The sequence below is a fragment of the Chelonoidis abingdonii genome, chromosome 26, assembly GCF_003597395.2.
Source record: "Chelonoidis abingdonii isolate Lonesome George chromosome 26, CheloAbing_2.0, whole genome shotgun sequence".
Classification (NCBI taxonomy): domain Eukaryota; kingdom Metazoa; phylum Chordata; order Testudines; family Testudinidae; genus Chelonoidis; species Chelonoidis abingdonii.
The window spans coordinates 4413480-4432933 of NC_133794.1; the positions used below are offsets into that span (position 1 = coordinate 4413480).

At 53.1% G+C, this 19454-nt stretch overlaps 1 protein-coding gene across 1 annotated transcript in view; it reads right to left on the reverse strand.

The window, feature by feature from the left end:
• CACNA1A (calcium voltage-gated channel subunit alpha1 A) overlaps positions 1–19454 on the reverse strand; it is a 148377-nt gene that overhangs the window by 96880 nt on the left and 32043 nt on the right. The window contains exons 2-3 of the mRNA XM_075061097.1: positions 18664–18769; positions 15538–15677 (exon numbers count right to left, since the gene is read on the reverse strand). Coding sequence (XP_074917198.1) covers positions 15538–15677; positions 18664–18769 — 246 coding nt within the window. The remainder of the gene's footprint in view (positions 1–15537; positions 15678–18663; positions 18770–19454) is intronic.

Sequence of the window (19454 nt, forward strand, 5' to 3'; positions counted from 1 at the left end):
GGGAGGGCAACAAAACTTCTGTGGACAATGTCTCCTGGGGGGGGTGGGGGGGGCGAGGAGATGCCTTATAAGCATCTTCAGGATTTCTCACAGGAAGAAACAGAACCCAAGAGTCTTGACCCACAGTCCTCTGCTCTAACCACTACAGACGCTCCCCGACTTACACAAGTGCTCCATTGCAGTACGCCTTGCAGAACTCGAATTTTCCGTAAGTCAGAAACGTATACCCGAGAACTGCGCAACAACGACAACAAAACCACACTCCTATTTCTAGCTTATGGAACTTTTTTCGTAACTGCAGATATGCATAAGTTGGGTTTGCATAACCAAGGGGGTGTCTGTTTCCCCTTCCAGGGATGAGAATAGAACCCAGGAGTCCTGACACCTCCTCTCCCCATCTCCAACCTCTATACCCTACTTCCTCCCAGAGCTGGGAATAGAACCCAGAAGTCCTGACACCTCCTCTCCCCATCTCCAACCTACTTCCTCCCAGAGCTGGGAATAAATCCAGGAGTCCTGATACCTAGTCCCTGCTCTAACCAGAGGAGCCTATTCTCTCTCCCACCATCACTGAGGTAGCTGGGAGTAGCCATGCTGCCTGCTGCTTATCCTGTCTCTGTCATGCCAGAGGGTCTCTTCCCATTTACCAGATCTCCATAGCAACTGGCTATTTCCCATTCACACAGTCTCCAGGGTTACTTTCCTGTGCTCATTCATGCTTGTTGCCTTGGTGACAAGCCCCATCTCATTGACACAATCAGCAGCCTGTGTGTGTGATGGGTGGCGGAAAATGTGCCTTCCCTGGAATCCTGGGGCAGATGATGGAGTGAAGGGGGAGAGGCCTGGGAGAGGAGAGAGCTGCTGTTGCCGGTATCCTTCAGTGATGTCAGTCCCCTGCTACCTCTCCCCAGCTAAGGACAGGGGAGTACTGCACTGCTTGGAGGGGAGGCAGTAAAGATCTGCTCCTTTGGTCAGTGAGCCTCCACAGGGGATGCTCTTCTCCCTGGCTGAGTGCCGCTCCAGCGTGGGGGTGCGGTGCTGCTCACAGCTCTGTGATCTGAAGCTGCTACACCAAAGTCCTGACCAGTTGTGGTCATTAAAGATGCTTCTCAAATGTCTGGCTGTTAACCCGGCCGGCCAGTTCCCCTCTGTCTCTCCACAGTTCCATGTGCTACTTCAACTGCATACAGGATCCTCCGTCACTTCCTGTCCCAAAGCAAGAACAGTTCAAATGCCAACTGCAGAGTAGTGGTCTTGCCTTTAGTATTTGCATACAACTCTAGGCAACAGATTTTTCTACCCAAATCCTCTCTATCTACCCATCCCTACACATCCACCCCACCCCACAGTTGTAATCTTTCTCTCTAATCTGCTGTAGTTTACACTGTTATATAGCACACATCATCAGAGTATCTAGGCTCCCAGTTCTGTCCTAGTTGCTCTTACCACAGTCCTGGTAAGAGGGATGGTGACGGGGCATGAGAGCGGCACGGATGTCGTTTCAGAAACACAGCTCTCTGCAAGAGTGGGGGTCTGTGACAGCCCCTCGGCTTGGTGTCAGGGGGATATACATTCTCTGTGGAGCAGAGCCCCCAGGCCAACCTGATCCAGGATAGGTTTGTTGGAGGGACCTTCTGTGACACCAGACAAGTTACAGCTTTGTGATGTTGAGGTGCCTTCATGGGTGAAAAGAGGAGCAGGATTTGGCCTGTGTGTGTGACCCCGCATGGCAGGTGTGCGCAGTGCCACTGCAGGTACAAGTATGTAGGGCAGCAGGCATGAAAGGGTGTGTGGGTATGTACACACAGCAAGGCAGGTGTGCAGGGGTATATGGGCAATATGCCCCATGTAAATACAATGCAGAGGGCATGTGGAATTGTGCCCAGAGTGGAGGTGGCAGGTGTGGAAACCTAGGTGGGCATGGTATTGTGTACGAATGTAGTGCATGTGCTGGGAGCGGGGACGTCATGCCCAGCGCGAAGGCACTGTGCCTTGTACACACACACTGTGGAAGGTGTTCGAGGGCAGGTAGTGTTGTGCCCAGTGGGCGTACAGTGTGGCAGAAACACAAAGGTATGTGTGAACACAGCGCAATGAAGGGTCACTGCCAGGAGTTGGTGTTGAATATTGTTTCCTGTTTTCATAGAGAGTCGTCCTCTACACTGGGTGCTGGGAAAGGGGCAGCAGGGGGGGAGTTTGCGTGCTGACGTGTGTGCATGCACTCTGTGTGTCTGGGTGTGGGGAGTGTGCTCTGGAGGCCAGATTTTCAAAAGCTCTGCTCCCAGCAGCTCCAATGCAGCTACATTTCCCAAACAGTCCAGCACCCAACGTGCGCCTAAGAGGTGGGACTCAACAGAGACATTTGTAAGTTGTCTACATGGGAGCAGACCAGGGCCACCTTCTTCCACTGCAGGGTCTTCAGGGCAGGAGCTGTAGCTCCATGTGTGGTCCGGCATCACCTGGCATAACGCCATCAATCGAGAGTGCCTGCGCTCTGCTGCAAACTGAAAGTGCCTGTGTGTGTGTGTGCACAAGTGTGTATGAAATGTGTGTGCACTCTGTGAGCTTGTGTGTATACACTTCATGTCCTTGTGTGTGTCTGCATGTGTGTGAACTCCATGTCTTTGTGCGTGTGCATGCGTGTGAACTCCATGTGTGTGTGCATGTGTCTGCATGTGTGTGAACTCCATGTGTCAGTGTGCATGTGTGTGCCTGTATGCATGTGAACACCATGTGTCTGTGTGTGTCTGCACATGTGTGAACTCTATGTCTCTGTGTCTGCACACATGTGAACTCCATGTGTCTGTGTGTGCATGTGTGTCCGCATGCATGTGATCTCCATGGGTCTGTGTGTGTGCATCTGTGTGTCTGCACACATGTGAACTCCATGTGTCTCTGTGTGTGCGTGTGTCTGCACGTGTGTGAACTCCATGTGTCTGTGCATGTACATACTCTGTGTGCCTGTGTGGGAATGCACATGTCAGTGTGCGCGAGCGTGAACCCTGTAGGCCCATGTGAGCGTGAGAGCTCCATGTGCCTGTACATGCGGAGACACCTGTGTGCACAGGCTGTTGGTGTGAGCGGGGGCAGGAAGGGGAGAGGCTGGGATTAGAACATGAGTTCTGCCCTGTGCCAGAGTCCTGCAGCTGAGGGCGGAGTTAGCCCTGGAACTCTGCCTGCCGGGGCCTTTCCCTGCCTCAGGTTATTGCTCCTTTCCTCCCACATCCGCTCTGTCCTTTTCCTCTTGCTCGTCTCCCTTCCCCCTCTCTCGTTTCACATTCCCTCTTTCTTGCTTCTCCTAGCAGAGCTCCATCCACAGCGGAGAAGGGAAGAGACGCTGCTGTGGCCTCCCTCCCCCTTCCTTTCCCACTCACTCACTCCCCTTGTCTCCTGTTCTCCTTCACACATTGAGGCAAAGGGCACCTGGCATAGCCTATGCTGTCCCCGCACATGACAACCCCCCATACTCCAGCAGAGCCTCCTGCCCTGGGGACCCCCTCAGCGGCTCCAGGCAGGTCATTTCATATTGAATGATGTTGCTCTGGATGGAGACGAATGACCCAACCATGCATGGCAATGGGACAAGATCCACCCACCTGGGGATGCCAAATCCCCCTGGCAGCTGTCCCTGCTCCTCCCTGGCCCCACCTGCACGGACTGTGGTATACCAGTTCTGAGAAATCAGCCCTACAAGCCGCCTGGGCCAGCGAGATTGGGGATTCCATCAGAGAGCCTCCCCCCAAACACACCCCATTAGCACAGCCTCACGCCCCTCGTACTCGCCTGTCCTCCCACATACACCATGGCCCCCCTTGCCCAGTGCCCAACTAGCCCACCCCCTGGGCTGGTGCACAGTGCAGGCACTGAGTATATCTCACTGTATCAATTTCCTGCCATTGCTGAGTCTCGGGCACTGGCAGCATCTCGGCGCCTCCAGCTCTCTGCCTGTGGCACACAACAGCTTAGTCTCCTGCGAGCTGGGATCCTTTCGTCTAATCCCAGTTGCTGGGCTTGGTGTGCGGGTGGCCTGTGATAGACAGGAGGTCACACTAGAGGAGCTGATGGTTCCTTCTGGCGTTGAACTCTCTCACTCCTACAGCCAGAGCGGACTCTGGCAATCATCTGTACAGTCATTTCCCAGCGCTGTGTCCACCAGCCCCGTGTGCCAGGACTTTGGGAGGGGGCGGGTCTCAGCCCAGATGCTATTGACCAGATATCCGTGTCACAACCCCCCCAGCACCACTGGCGCAAACCAGCCCCCTTGCCAGCAGCTTTAGCAGAGACAGCAGACAGGCCATAGAGACGGAGCTTCCTCTGCCATCCGAGTGTGTGTGCGGTGGGTGTTCCTCCACTGCAGGGCTGAGACCGACGGGGGTGTATATGGAGCTGGCTGGATAGATCAATCCATCCATCCATCCATCCATCCATCCATCCATCCATCCGCCTTGTTGTACATTTCCCAGAGGCACTGCCTTTGTGACCCTTCCTTTCACCTCTTAACTCCACAGCAGCAGAGAGCAGCTCAGCGCTTCCCTCCTGCGCCTGTGGACGATCTCTCCCCCTAGGCGTTGGCAGGTACCCGGAGCCACCTGGACTGATGGGCACAGACATGTCTGAGACAGGTCCCTGCTCTGCTCACACCCACTCCTTGCCCAGGGCAGAGGACCCTGGAGGGAGCTTGGGGGAGAGGGCACAGCATGGGCGGGACCAGGGCCTGGCCTGTTATACCCACCTCCCATCTGGGCAGACCGATATCCCCCCACTAATCCTAACCCTAACCCAGTTAGTGTGCTCCAGCAGTCACCCTGCCATGGAGGGAGTTCTCAGCCTCTGTGAAGGCTACTCAAGCAGGGTAGAGGCACTCTGGTGGGGTTCCTGTCCCATCCCCTGGCCCCCACCCCCGGATCTGGACTCAGCATCACCCTCAACCCCACTTGGCCCACTCCTCCTCCCCACCCAATGCCCCCGGTACTTCCTGCACATCCCCAGGGCACACCTGCTCCACATTCATTGCTCCCTGTGCCCCCTAGTCCCGACTGCCCCCCGGTCCTTGCCATCCAGAGCTCTGAGCAAGTGGCAATCAAATAATTTTGGGGTGGGGAGGGTCTGGTGAGCGCCGCTCGGGGACCCAGAACAGGGGAAGCAGCAGAGACCAGTGGAAGTGACACGATCAGACGGGCAACCGGAGACGCAAAGAGACAGAAAGTGAGAGGCACCGACGGAGACAGGCAGAAGAACTAGGACAGACAATGCGGGGAGGGCAGGAGTCCTACAACCTGTGGTGGCTGCAGGATCTCGCAGATCCCCAGGCGATGGCACGACCAGCCTGCCTGCACCCTATGCAGAACTGGGCACAGAGAGAGAGAGATGACAGAGCCTGATCTCCCTTCGCAGTCCCTTTGCCGTAAGGTCCCCACTACCACCACCAAGAGCAGGGCACATATCGGGGTGGATCAGGGACAGGAGGAGGTGACACTGATGCCCTGGCTATTTCCTGGCTGCGGCAAGGCCCACACAGCTCTGAACCAGCCCCAACAGCGCCAGAACAGGGAGACACAGGGCCAGCTCCCACTGGTCCCAGGCTCGACTGCAGCAGCCCAGAGACAAATCTGGGCCTTAAGTGAATGAAGCCGTTACTGAAGCCAAGATATGAGACACTGCAACAGATTGAGAGAGAGAGAGAGAGAGAAGGGAGATGCATGTGTCTGGGAAATGGGGAACCAGCGAGCAATCACAATGAGAAAAGAGGGGTGCGAAACAGCAAGAGGGAAGACAGAAAGGGGAAGTGTGGAAAGAGGGAAAAAGGTCACAGCGCCTTTCTGCAAGGTCCCTTAAAGAGGCACTACCCCGCCGAGTTGTTAGATGCAGCAGCCTTTTGATTCATCAGCAGAATCCAGAGCTGGGTTTCTGTTCAGCTTTGATCGGGCCAGGCTGACATTTAGAGCATCTAGACAGGGCCTAATCAAAGGCTCTGGTGGGCAGAGGGGGCAAGGGCTCTGGGAGCTGGATAACGCGGGGTTAGGATGCCGGACGAATGCCACCCGGCAACCCCTCAGGACGCAGTGGCCGTGGGAACGGGCTGTGCCAGCAGATAAAGATTGAGGGCAAAACACAACAGGGGCCCTCGGAAGGCTCGGTCTGGAGAAGAGTCGAACTCACAGAGTCCAAAGAGCCTCGGTGCTGCGGAGGAGGGATGGGCTTGTGGCTAAGGCGCTGGGCTGGGACTCAGACAAGCAGGGGTTCGATTTCCCGGCTCTGCCACAGACAGTGAGCAAGTCACTCTATGCCTCAGTTTCCCCATCTGTTATGATGCCTTTCCCATAGGAATGTTAATTCCTCAGTGTCAGCGAGCGGGGGATAGGGGTTAGCTGGACAGAAAAGCCTGGGACCCAGCAGCAGCTTGCCTACATTGTAGGGGGCAGCCATTGCTCACGGGGCGGGGGAAGCAGAGGGATGCTAGGGAGTGTGATGGACAAGCCAGCAAGGCTGCCAGTTAAGCTACCCATGAGCAGCAGCAGCAGTAAAACCAGGGACCTTACGTGCTGAAGACACAGACCTCGCCCTTGTGAGCCACAGCAGAGCATCCTATCTTGGCCCCAGCATTAGGGTGATGGCCTCCACAGACGCTAGCAGGTGACAGGCTCACAGCTGCTGCAGAAGCAGTACCACCAGCATCACACCCTGATGCTAGCCAAGCTGCACCTCACCGAAGCCAGGGGCTGCATTTAGCGCTTGGCTGTGGACCGGACCCGGGACCTGCACCCATGGAAAGTGGTCGAGGGAAGAGATAAGCGTGTTGATGGGTATCCAGAGTCATTCTCACCACCTTGGAACCAAGGGGAGAGGTGGCTGCTCCACCGATTGGTGACTTCAGAGTACAGAACCAATCAAAGGAAACTCTCTTTCCAAGGGCACGTGGTCAGCTCTGGGAAATCCAAGAGAGATGGGGAAGAGGAGCCGATGAGGTGGACAGACAGATGACGTGGGGTATATGAAAAGAGAGAAGTGGGTACACATGGCAACAGATTAGCTGGACAGGTGTCCTCAGGCCAGTTACTATGGGTGAACTGTTAAAGAACCATTCAGCTCTGTGGCCATTAATAACTTTGGCTCTGCAGGGAAGATCAGGGTAATCAACTCTGATGGCACATGCCTGGGCTGATCACCACAGGGGTCAGGAAGGACTCCTCCCTGCCCCACTGTACTGGAAAAGAAGTGGTTGCTTTCCTCCGAAGCATGAGGCATTGGCCGCCGCTGAGGGCAGGATAATGAACTTGATGGGGCAGGGTCTGGTCTGGTGCAGCAGAGAGCAGGGGGCCCAGGAATGCCAGAGCCAGAGACAGCGCACACTGGGTCTCACCCCTGGAGCAGGGAGTGTCTTGCAATGAGCAGGCCTGAGCACCGAGGCAGGAGAAACACAATTTCGGGGAAAGTGAGTAGGCAGCTTTGCAATAAAATATTGTGACAGCATTAAACAGCACTTGCTCCCCATACACAGAGCCCTGGGAGCATAGGACAATGGAGCAAAGGCCGAGGCGGTAATTAACGTCTACTGAGAGCATTTCCCGGGAGGGGACTTCCCCGACTCCAGAGGAACTGCTGATCCCAGGGATCAAAGACAGGCTCAGCTCTGCCCCTCTGCCAAACACACACACATGCTCCTTAGGCACCTGTGCTCTCCTGACAAATACACACATGTATGGACACACGCTGCACATAAGCACACTCCTCACACACTCACGCTCCTCACATGTATGCGTGCACACATGCCACACATGCAGTCCCTCCATGCTCCCCCACTCCTTATACACAAGCACTTATCCAGTACACACAAACCCTCCCTGTACAACCATTTCCAATACACTCCCTACACACATACCCTGGCCACGCACTTCTACAGTTCAATCAATGCAGACACACACATGCCCTGAAGGAAGGAGTCTCTCTCTCACGCTCACACACACTGCCCAAACTCATCAGTGTAGATTACAAATGTTCAGAACACAAAGACCCCCGCACACAAGGCTACATAAACACGCTCACATTGGCAGTTCTTTCGAGCAGGGACCATCTTTTACTTCTGCGTTTTCTTCTGCGCCAAGAACGATGGCGTCCTGGCCCGTGACTGAGACTCCTAAGAGCTACTGTAATACACCTGATAAATAATGTACAGGCCCTAACACAACGCAGTCCTGGCCCACAACAGGGGCTCCCAGGCGCTACCGTAATACACCAAATAAATAAGCATAGTGATATAGCAATCATACACATCTGCACACAGAGACAAGGTAGGTTTCAGAGTATCAGCCGTGTTAGTCTGTATCCACAAAAAGAACAGGAGGACTTGTGGCACCTTAGAGACTAACAAATTTATTTGAGGATAAACTTTCGTGGGCTACAGCCCACTTTGGGCTTATGCTCCAATAAATTTGTTAGTCTCTAAGGTGCCACAAGTCCTCCTGTTTTTTTAGAGACAAGATAGGAATCCAGGAGTTGCCAGACTAGATCAGACCTGGTCCATCTAGCCCAGTCTCCTGTCCCCAATAGTGGCCTGTAGCAGGTGCTTCAGAGGCAGATATAAGAGCCCCACAGTAGGCAGGCCTGGGACAACCTGCTCACATAGACCTCACTCTGGTCTCTAATAGCCAGAGATCGGCTTCAGTTCTGAAGCAAGAGGTCTTCAAGCTCTTTTTCCACTTTTGTTAGCATTAACTGTTATGACCCTGGCTCCATATAAACATCCAATCCTTCCCTGAATCTTGCTAAATTATCGGTCTCAACGACATCATGTGGCAGTGAGTTCCACAGACTAGCTAGACCTAGTTCCTTTAATAAGTGTTGAATTTGTTCCTTTGAATGTAATCAACTGTCCCCTTTTTCCTGTGTTCTGAAACAGGGATGACCAGTCACTACTGTACAGAGGTTTATCATGTCCCCTCTTATGAGCCTCGTTTCTAAGGCAACAATCCCACACTTTTCAATCTCTCTCCATATGGGAGTTTTTCCAGGCTTCCAATCAGTCTTCCCTGAACCCCTCTAATTCTGCACTGTCTTGCTAGAGATGGGGCTGACAAAAATCCAGATGAGGCCATGCCACTGATTTATAGAAAGCTATTAGAATATTGTCTGGCTGTGTCTACACTGCACTTAGGGCGGTGGGGGTGGGGGGTGATGGCAGCCTGTGGAGAGGTAGCCAAGCTAACTCAGGGAGCGGAGGAGTGGAACCGTCAAAGCATGAGCTTCAGCATGGGCTAGGCGCACAAGGAATTACCCAGTATCCGGGGCATGCTTTACAGCCCATCCTACAGCAGAAGCCGCAGTGTCTCTGCTCTGGCTAGTGTACACACCCTGTGAATGCCGTGTAGACATCCCCTCCACAACCTCCTCTCTCCTGTTCCTCATACATCCAAACATCTTGCTTGACTGTCTGATCACAGCTGCACACCGAGCAGAGGTCTCCCCTGAGCTGCCTCCAACGCGGCCCAGATCCTGCGCTGGAGCTGATAAGAGTTCCTTTAGGCCCACAAAGACGGATGAGCGCCTATACGTGTGTACACAGCTGCACATACATGCCCATGCAGATGCACTCACTGGCACCCACACTGCTGAACTGCGCTTCTGCTGCCAAAATCGTGCCTCTTCCTGGTCCTAAAAATGCCAACTGTGGCCTGAGCACCCCCGGCTGCCCACGTAACCGCTGGAATCAGGGCAGGGAAGGACCCCAGCGACAAAGCAGAAGATCAATAATTCCTTCCACTACCAGAGCCTCCCTGCATCCTCCTGGCTCCCTCCTTCCCACGCCTTTCTGCTTTCCTTCATTCAGGCAAAGATGCCTCCCTCAGCATGCCGGGCACGTCCGGAAAGCACCTATAAGGTCCTAGTACAGGGAGACTCCCTAATCAGGGCCCGAGCTGCCTGGCATACTAATGAGCTCAGCTCTGCTGGGGGAGAGAGGCAGAGATTTTGTGAGTGGCCCTGTTTTCTCTGCTCTGCCCTGCAACTGCAGGAGGGGAGGCCGGGGCAGGAGCAGAATGCTGACGGATCTGAGCGGGCTGAAAGCTCCCGCTAAGAGGGGGTGTAGCGTTCGCTGGCGAGATCAGGGCAGGAAATGTAGGAGGGTGATGCGCAGCACACTCGCTCACACATGCATGGCAGAACATCACATGTGTGCACATACATGCACTATGCACTTGCACCGACTGGGCACACACAATGCATGTGCAAGTACACCAAGGACATGCACACGTGTATAGAGCAACACACCTTACACATTTGTGAGTACATGTGCATGAACACACCTCATGCCTAAACATGTACCACACATGTATGTTTAGACTGTACACTCCTTGGGGTGGGGAGCCATCAGGGCCAGCATCTACTGGGGCTGTATAAATAATCCTATGTGTACATACACATACATCGAACTGCCTCACTAACATACATGTACATGTGTATACACATGGACCATGCACACATGTATACTTCTACATATAATGCACAGATATATCTGCACACATGCACACGCGCACGCACACGCACGCACCCCAGCAAATCATGGCAGCTCCTGATATTTCACACCAGGCCTAGATAGGGGCTCCTGTGATTCAGTCACAGCACCTGAGATTACCTCTTGCTATCAGCCCCTAGAGTTGCTCCATTGGGGAGGGGGGGGGCAGGGAATGTGCAGTGGGGAACCCTTGGCACTGGGAATTGTGCCCCCCGTTGGCCCACTGCAGCCTGACTCTGTTGGCCCCATGCCCAGGGGGACTCCCTGGTCTGTGCCACAGGCTCTGGGCCCCACGCTTTACTCAGACGAGTTGCTGTGCTCTGACACCCCTTAGTGGGTCTGAGCTGTTATAGCTGAGGCCACACAAAGGAGCGGGAGAGAGGATTGGTGCTTCCCCAGCAATCTGAGCCCCAACTCAAGGAAAGCTCAGATTTGGGAGCCATCCCATGTGCTCCCTTCTTCTGCCACCCCAAGCCCTTCCTGGGCTGAGGACAGCATCTCCAGCCCCCAGGACCCTCACTCACAGCAGCCAGCTCTCTGCTATGGAGATTTCCATGGCCTGCCTGCCAGTCCCCCCTGCAGCTCCCCGCCCGCCCGCCCGCGCTGGTGAGGAAGAAGCCATTAGCATAGCAAAACTGCAGCAGCACTAATGGTGGCCTCTCTCAGGAGCTGGGCTGGGATCCCTCACTGCAGCTCCAGCAAGCCTGGGAAACGGGAGGGCCGGAGCAGAGCAGCCCCTCTCCCCATAGCCTCGTGCCCAAGGGGACCCCAGAAATCCATCTTCCCATCCTGCAGGAGCTAGTGTGTTTAGGGAGCAGCCATCATTGCACGGGTGGCCAGGGAAGGAGAGGCAGAGCAGACGGCTGCTGCTTTCTGCAGCTTGTTACAATCTGTGTGTGCCCCACCCCAGGGGGATTCGCTTCCTTTCAAGCAGGGTCTGCAGGTGCCTGGCAGGTCTATTATTCTGCCCAGAGCCAGCTCACTTTCCAAGCACCCCCTTCAGAGGAACACTAGGGACACAGTGAATGCCCCACGCAGAACCCCAGAGTACTGCAGGAAGCGGGTGAGTGACTCAGTAGGGGGCGCTCTCCTCTTGGAGCCAGTGCTGACCTTAGAGTGACCCGGGATCGTCCCGATATTTGGGTGTTTGTCCTGCGTTCCGACCGACCTTTGGTCGGGACGCAATTTGTCCCGATATTTCGCTCCACCGGCAGCACTGATTTATTTTTTTTTGCTCTGCCGGCGGACCACCCCCCTTCTTCATCTCATCTGGTCACCCCAGCTGACCTCACTGCTCCAGCAGGCCGGAAGGGGGCACTGTGCTGTTGGCCATGCTCTTTCAGATGACACATAACGACCCTGTTCCCATGAGGTCATTAATGATGTCTGGACAGAGACAAGACCCGGTGTCCAACCTCCTCAGTCCAGATGCTGCCCCCAGTGTTTAGACGAGAAGCGAGGGTGGGAACAGAAGCAGGGGAGGCCGCTAGGGACTCACTCCCTTTTCAATGCAGATGCTCTCGAACAGCCGCTGGTTGAGCAGAGGCACTCGGGGGAAAGCAGGAGAGTGGCAGTGGGGCGGCGGGAGGACGGAAGTGAGACAGACAAAGGACGCTGTGTGGCCATTTGCACACAGGTGTGAAACACGGCTGATCAGGCCAGCAGGGTTTGCCCTGCCCTTTGCAGGGGTATAAATGACTGCACAAGGTGCCGGGCACTGGCGCACCAGGCCAGGAACGAGTGGAAGAGGGGAGCAAGGAGTGGGGACGAGTGGGAGCCCAGGAGCGATAAGGAGGGGCAGAGGATACGTTCCTACTGAACTGGAAGTGCCTCTGGTTGGGACTGTGCAGCCTTGATCTTCTCAGTGGCGACACTGACTAATCTCTCGTCATGAAGGGTGTTGACTGCCCTTGGCTTCCCCTCTCTACCAGCCTCAGCTGTCCGACACTGCCCAGCCAGAGGGCTTGGGTAGCCCTTCCTCTGAGTGCTGGAGTGGGTGACTGATCTCCCAGCCCCAGGAGCATCTGTCCCGGAGCTGGGTGACTCAGACGGAGCCAGTCATTTATCTGATGCATCTCCCCACCTGTCAGTGGGTGGGGAGTTTCTTCAGACGTGGCTGCCTTTTTCCCCAGGCCAATTTCCACACCCAGTCCTTGGCCTCGTTCAGCCCTCACCCAGCAACACTGCTCAGGACAGAACAATGTGTTTAAGTGCAGTGCCCCCTGCCCTCAGTACCATGGTCATGCCACTGCCCTCTGCGACTCCTGAAACACCTCTGTGCCCAGCCCTGGGGCTGGGATTCGAGCCTTTCGGTTATCTCCATGCTGTGCTGTGGAAGGGGGCATAGGGGACTGTACGATCTGTAGCAGCTGCAGAACTTGAGGCTTCCTGTCCATGAAGAACATTGCTGACAACATCATGTCAGCAGGGCCACGTAGAACAGCCCCCATCCCACGCGTTGCCCCTAACCACTGCACCCATACATCTGGACCAGGTGTCATATGTGGACACAAGGCATTGGAAGATCAAAGCTTTTCAAGCAACATCTTGTTGCAATGCCTAGTGTAGACAGAGTCTGCAGGCCAGTGCTGTCTCCTAGGGACAACTTTATCACCAAACAGATTTTGGGCCAGATCCCCAGCTGATGTAAACTCTCATCACACCACTGACTTCAATGGAGACATGCTGGTTTACACTAGCTGAAGACCTGGACCTCTGTGTCTTCTCTTAACCCTTGCTGCTTTGTGCAGGACAAATCCCCACAGCATGCCAGGGGAGGGGAATGACCCACACATCACAACCGGGATGTGTCCCCAGGGAGATATGCAGCATGGAGAATTGCAGTGGGATGGCAAAAGGGTAACATGGCCACAGCATAGGCCTGTGACCCCAGGCACAGCACGGTGCAAGGGACATCCCAGGCAGCTGCACAAATAAGGTCCATACCAATGATAACTCTTTAGCTTGGGACTTGGGTTGGCCCTGTTGCAGGAGCAACTAAGCGCCAGGTGTCTCAGGTAAGGGGGAGACCCGGGGTGATTCCAAATGCAATGGCAGGATGCAGTGGGACCCCTGGGTGAATTCTGGGGCTAGGGAGAGGTCCAGGACACTGACTGTTCATGGGTCCTGCCCTGGAGGGATCCCCCTGCAGGGGAGAGGGGTCTCTGTGACCCATTCATTCCATGGCTTTTCTGTTGAGGCTGCCAGTGTCAGTGGGAATTGGACAGAACCCCCTCAAAATCACATCATGCAACCAAGCAGAGCATAACAGCTTTCACACCTCCCAACCAGGGCTGGGTTTCAACTGCCAATCTCGAGCGAAGGCGCAGCAGCCCATTCTAGATGCCCTGAGCCAGCTGATTTCCCTCCGCAAACCCCTTTGTATCTCAGCAGCATCCCCCATGCTAAGAGATCTCCTGCTTCCTGTGCAAGTTAAGTCCCTTGCTTCGTGGTCTCAACTTATTGCTTAAAAATATATTGCCTGGACAACAGCCAGGGTATAAAGTAACAGAGGAAGTGACACCTGCTGCCTGGAAAGCAACTCCTGTGTCCCCCAAAATAACATCAACAGCTAAGGAACAGATCACATGCAAAAAACACCCGGGAACAACAAAAGGCCACACACGCAGCAGGGCATTCAAAGTGTTAATGCAAACGTTGCCCAGGCAGCAATTATGGTGACCATCACAAGAGACGCACAATCAAAACTGTGCAAAGAACAACCAGTATTGGAGCGACACCAGCTGAAATGTGTAGAAGGAAACCACGCCACAAATATTAGAAAGATCACAACGGTCATGTGTCTGCAAGTACTTTATAAACATTTCCTCCCATGGCACAAAGTAGGTGAGAGAAAAGGGAAGCACAGAGAAGCAACAAGCCCCCAGTTCCTACAGCAAGTCAGTGGCAAGACAGGACCCAGGAGTCTTGACTCCCAACCCCCACCCTGATTTAACTACTAGCTCTATCTTCCCACTACTGGGACAAAATCAGGAGTCCTGATTCCAACAGAATCCAAGAGTCGTGGCTCCCCAGGCCTGCTGCTCTGACTAGTAGGCAATATTGTTGTATTCTGCTTCACCACAAAACTTTGTATATTCAAGAATGGAGAGAAGAAAAAATTTCAAGCAGGCAACCATCATGCAGAACCCGAGAGTGAAAATGACACAAGCCAACACAATGGAAACACAATGCTATTTCTCCAGGAGTTATCCGAACACAAGAGCTGCCCAGCAGATAAATCCAGAGAAATACTAGGCAAGTGAAACAGTGCGACAGGCTCAAAGATGAAGAAACAACTCCAACACGCATCAGCCTTCAATTCCACAGCCCCCGCGGAGGGGCAGTGACAAAGGGACAGAAGCAGGAAGCCGTGGGGAAGTTAAACTGCAGAGAACTTCTGCAAGCTCTCAGTGGGGTTCGGTTGGCAAACGAGGCCTGCTAAAAGGTGGTCCCAGCACTCATTAGGAGTGAGGATCTATGATGAATGAAAGCTCTTTAGCTGCAGCCACCCCAGCAGGAATAATGTCTCAGCACTAGGCAAGAGAAGACATTGTTCCACAGCCCTAGAACTTCCAACGCAGGTTGCAAAGCAGCAGGGGACCTGACTAGAGTGAAAATGCAGCCAGGCCAGCTCCACCCATTGCACAGAGCCTCAGGCTTTAATAATGCCACTGAACCTGTCTGTCCCACTCCCCAGCTTCTAAAACCTCATCCGCACATTAACCTTCACAACCGCTTTGGGAAAGTGAGACGCACAGATCTGCCTAAGGCCATATGGACAGAGGCAAAGATGAGAACAGAACACTGAAGTCCCAACCATCTGGCAGCCACTCTAATTACTAGACACCACTTCCCCCTAATCTGGGAATTGAACCCTGGTGTTCTGACTCCTGGCTGGACTGCTTTAGCCACCAGACAACCACTAGGCCATTCTACCGCCTGCCGGTTCAAGAAAATACATCACTGTTTGTACCCTGGTCTGCAAGTGACCAACACACAGATGGAGAGGATAAAAAGCAGCTACTTACCCTGTAAGAACCACCACAAAGTCCATCACATTCCACCCATTCCTCAGATAGGAGCCTTTGTGGAAAGCAAACCCTAAGGCGATGATTTTAATTCCAGCCTCAAAACAAAAGATTCCGATGAAATATGGTTCCGTGTCATCCTGGGAGAGAGAGGGAAATGCAGACAGTGAAAACAGTAACAATCCATGGGGCTTTTATAGGGTCTCAAAGCACTTGAAGGTCAATCATAAAACCTGAGTCACAAGCCACTGTGAGATGCAGGGAAACTGAAGCACAGAAAGGGGAAGGGAATTGCCTCAGGCCACACCATGGTGAAGTGGCAGGGAGGAAACAGAGGAGTCCTGGTTCTCAGAACCCTGCTCTAACCACTAGATAACATTCTCTTCCCAGAGCAGGAACAGAGCCCAGAAGTCCCTGGTTCTCTGTGTGCTGACTACTGGCCTATGCTCCCTTCCCACAGAGAAGAGGCCCTGACTGAGGGAGTGGTGTGAATATCAGAATGGATATGACAATAATTCCAAGAAAACAGTTTTGTTCCAGCTCTACGTGGTCTGGGGTACAAAGAGAGAGAGAGAGAGAGGTGAATGGAGATGGACAGACTGACAGATTACCAAAAATCCACCCCCAAGATTCCTAGAAGCCCCAAATCCAGCGGAATGGAAACGGCTGTCACTTTCCAGGCATTCCAGGCTGGCTCAGATTTTCATGGCCTGAGTAGGGAGGAATCTAGGACAAGCTCCTGCAGAGAGAACGCAGCCAGGGTCCGGTGGGAGAAAGGAACTGAAGCAGTTGTGTGGGAGGCATATGCCACTGTCCCAGCTCCCAGCATAAGGGCAGAAAGCAAGACATAAAGAGGACAGCTACAAAGGGGGATGTAAAGGCAGCCCACTCTGGTGCAGCGCTCTAAGGGCTCAGATGCATGGGGAAGTTACCCCAGAATAACAGAGGGTGTGAATTTAAAATGCAATAGCTATTCGGGAATAACTCTGTGTGGACAAAGATACTCCAGAATAAAAGTGTCCAGATGGGGCGTTATTCTGGTCAATGTCCCAATATACATAAGACCTGCACCTGACACTGCACCCCATATTCTTCACAGTGAAATGTTATATGATTATGACGTGATACAGCACGGCCAGAGGGCAGCAGGAGAGGGTTAGAAGGGAGCCTTATTCCCTGTAAGGGGGAGAAAGTTTGCTATAGATTAATTAGAGCACCTGAAGCCAGTCACATGATAAAAACTCCTGCTTCAATCAGGCAGTATGGGAGTTGGAGCAAAGAACAGTCTGGAGAAGTGTTGTGGTCAGCTAAGAAGTCCAAGACCCTAGGTAAAGGGGCACCTGGCTTGTGCAGAGGGAGGGCAGGAAGCCCCCCGCCTCCACCAGCTGAAGGGCAGGAGGGAGAAGTAGCCCAGTGGAAGGAAGTGTCAGTTCAAATGGTTTACCACTATCCTCAGGGCCCCTGGGCTGGGACCTGGAGTAGAGGGTGGGCCCAGGTCCCTCCCTCTCCACTAGGACACTAGTGGGGCAGTTAACATTCCACTGCAGGGGCAAGAAATGGTGCCCTGAACCCCTGCCCCCCAAAGAAGAGAAAGTGTGAGACCCATCAAAATAGTGCTGGCAATTTGCCACAGACATTATGATGTATTGTATGCAAGATATGTCATGTGAGATGTCATTGGAAAATTTATGGTTTGCTGAATATGACTCTTATTTGTATGCATATCATTTTTGTATCTGAAGTTATTAATATTGACTATGTATCTAAATTTCAAATGTAGTTACACCTGGATAACGCCCACTAGAGAAGATGCTTTCAGTCTAGATAGTGGGTGGGGAAGGGCCTGTTCAGTGCAATGGGCCATTAGGAAAAAACAACAGGCCTCAGGACAGTGGTTCTCAAACTTCTGTACTGGTGACCCCTTTCACACAGCAAGCCTCTAAGTGTGACCCCCCCCCTTACAACTTGAAAACACTTTTTATTATATTTAACACCATTATCAATGCTGGAGGCAAAGTGGGGCTTAGGGTGGGGGCTGACAGCTTGTGACCTCCCCATGTGATAATCTTGTAACCCCCAAGGGGTCCTGACCCCTAGTTTGAGAACCGTGCCTTAGGAGAAGCTGATCTCTCCCCTGGTGAGGAGCCTTCCAGAGAACACTCCAAACAGCCTGGGAGCAATCATTGCTTTGACTCTACAGGAACATGTGACCAGGCCATATGGTGCTGGACTCCATCTTGGGATGTCAGTATTTTTCCATGGACTGGTCTGGGAACCAAGCTTTGAAACAAAGGGTTCCTGCCATCTGCAAAAGCTATATAAAGCGGGGAGTGACATCATCAGATGTTCTTCACTCCCCACACAGGAAAACTCCTGGAAACACCTGAGGAACAAAGACTGAACTGGGGGAAGTGCTGGACCCAGGCTACAGGGATTTCTAGCCCGTGAATGAAACACCTGATGATTCCAACCTGTAAAGCAAGTGCAGCTTGCCCCTTAAGACTCTGCAGCCTGCTTGTATCATTTCTTAGGGTGAGAATCTGCTAATTCATATCCAATCTATCTAGTATATTAAGCTTAGTTTGCAGTTTTTTGTTTATTTGCTAGGTAATCCCTTATAATCACTTAAAATCTATCTTTTGTAGGTAATAAACTTGTTTTTGCTCTATCTAACTAGTGAGTTGGAGTGAGGGGTGTAGGAATCGTAACTCAAGTGGAAGGCTGTTGCATATTCCTCTCCACATTGAGGGAGGGGATGAATTTTATGAGCTTACGCTGTACAGTTTCCTGTGCTGCACAAGATGGTCTAATTTTGGGTTTATACTCCAGAGGGGGTGCATGCCTAGGGAGCTGCCTTAGCTGTAGCCTTCCTATGCAGGGGCTAGTCAGAGAACCTGCATGTAACTGCAGCTGGGTGTGTCCCACCCGTATGTATGCTGGTGAAAGTGCAGGCTGCAGGGCTTTGCGGCTTGTCACAGCAGTGCAGTGTAAAAGGAAGCTCAGGCTGGTGGGCCAGGGGGCTCGGTGGTACTCCAGTTCCAGGTAGCACCCCGGGGGAAACTCATCACACTAAGTATTGGAGAACTTAGGTAAATCCAGATAAGAAAGAAAGATGCCCACACTCACCAGTCGTTCTGACATCGGGGTCTTGTCTTCTTCAGGCAGGTGCTGCTCCAGAGCAAGAACAATGCAGTTTGCTATGATAGTAGCTAAAATCATGTATTCAAAAGGAGTGCAGCAGAGTCAAGGAAAGCTCAGCTCTTGGGTTGGCCCCCTGTGAGGGCCAGGAACAAGGAGGGCCCTATGCCTTGATGACTAGAGTCCCACTCTCTCAAGGGCACTGCAGTCTGTGCAGGATCATGCCTGTCCAAGGGTGTCTGCAGTCAGAAATACCCATGTCTCCCCAATTCCTGTAATCAGCTACAGGGGCAGATGGAGTCTCCAGGGCCCTGATCCACCCAGCCTTCAGGTCTCTCCCTAGCCTACCTCGCTGTTCCATTCAACCCAAGGACAGCTCGTTGGTGTGCTGAGCCCTGTCAGACCACTCCATAGGGTCCTAATCCCAAGGATCCACCTGCTTAACCCTGATGGATGATCCCCCACTCTGTGCAGCAGGGGAAGAACTCCCCCACTTCCAGCTGACACTCCAACTCTGCTGTTGGTCAATTTCACTTTGTGCATGTGAGAGCAAAGCACCAGAGTTAAGAGCATCCGATCCTGTTAATAAGCCATTATGCAGTTCAAGTTGTTTGGTGCAACCAAGTTTTGCTGTATTCAGCTAACATCACCTAGAGTCCTATTCTTGAGACACAACCACACCTTCCCTATTGCACAGCCATGCCTACAACCAGTGCATTCTGGGACAATCCAGACAGCTATCCCATAATGCCTCAGCTGCCAAACCAGGCAGGGGTGAG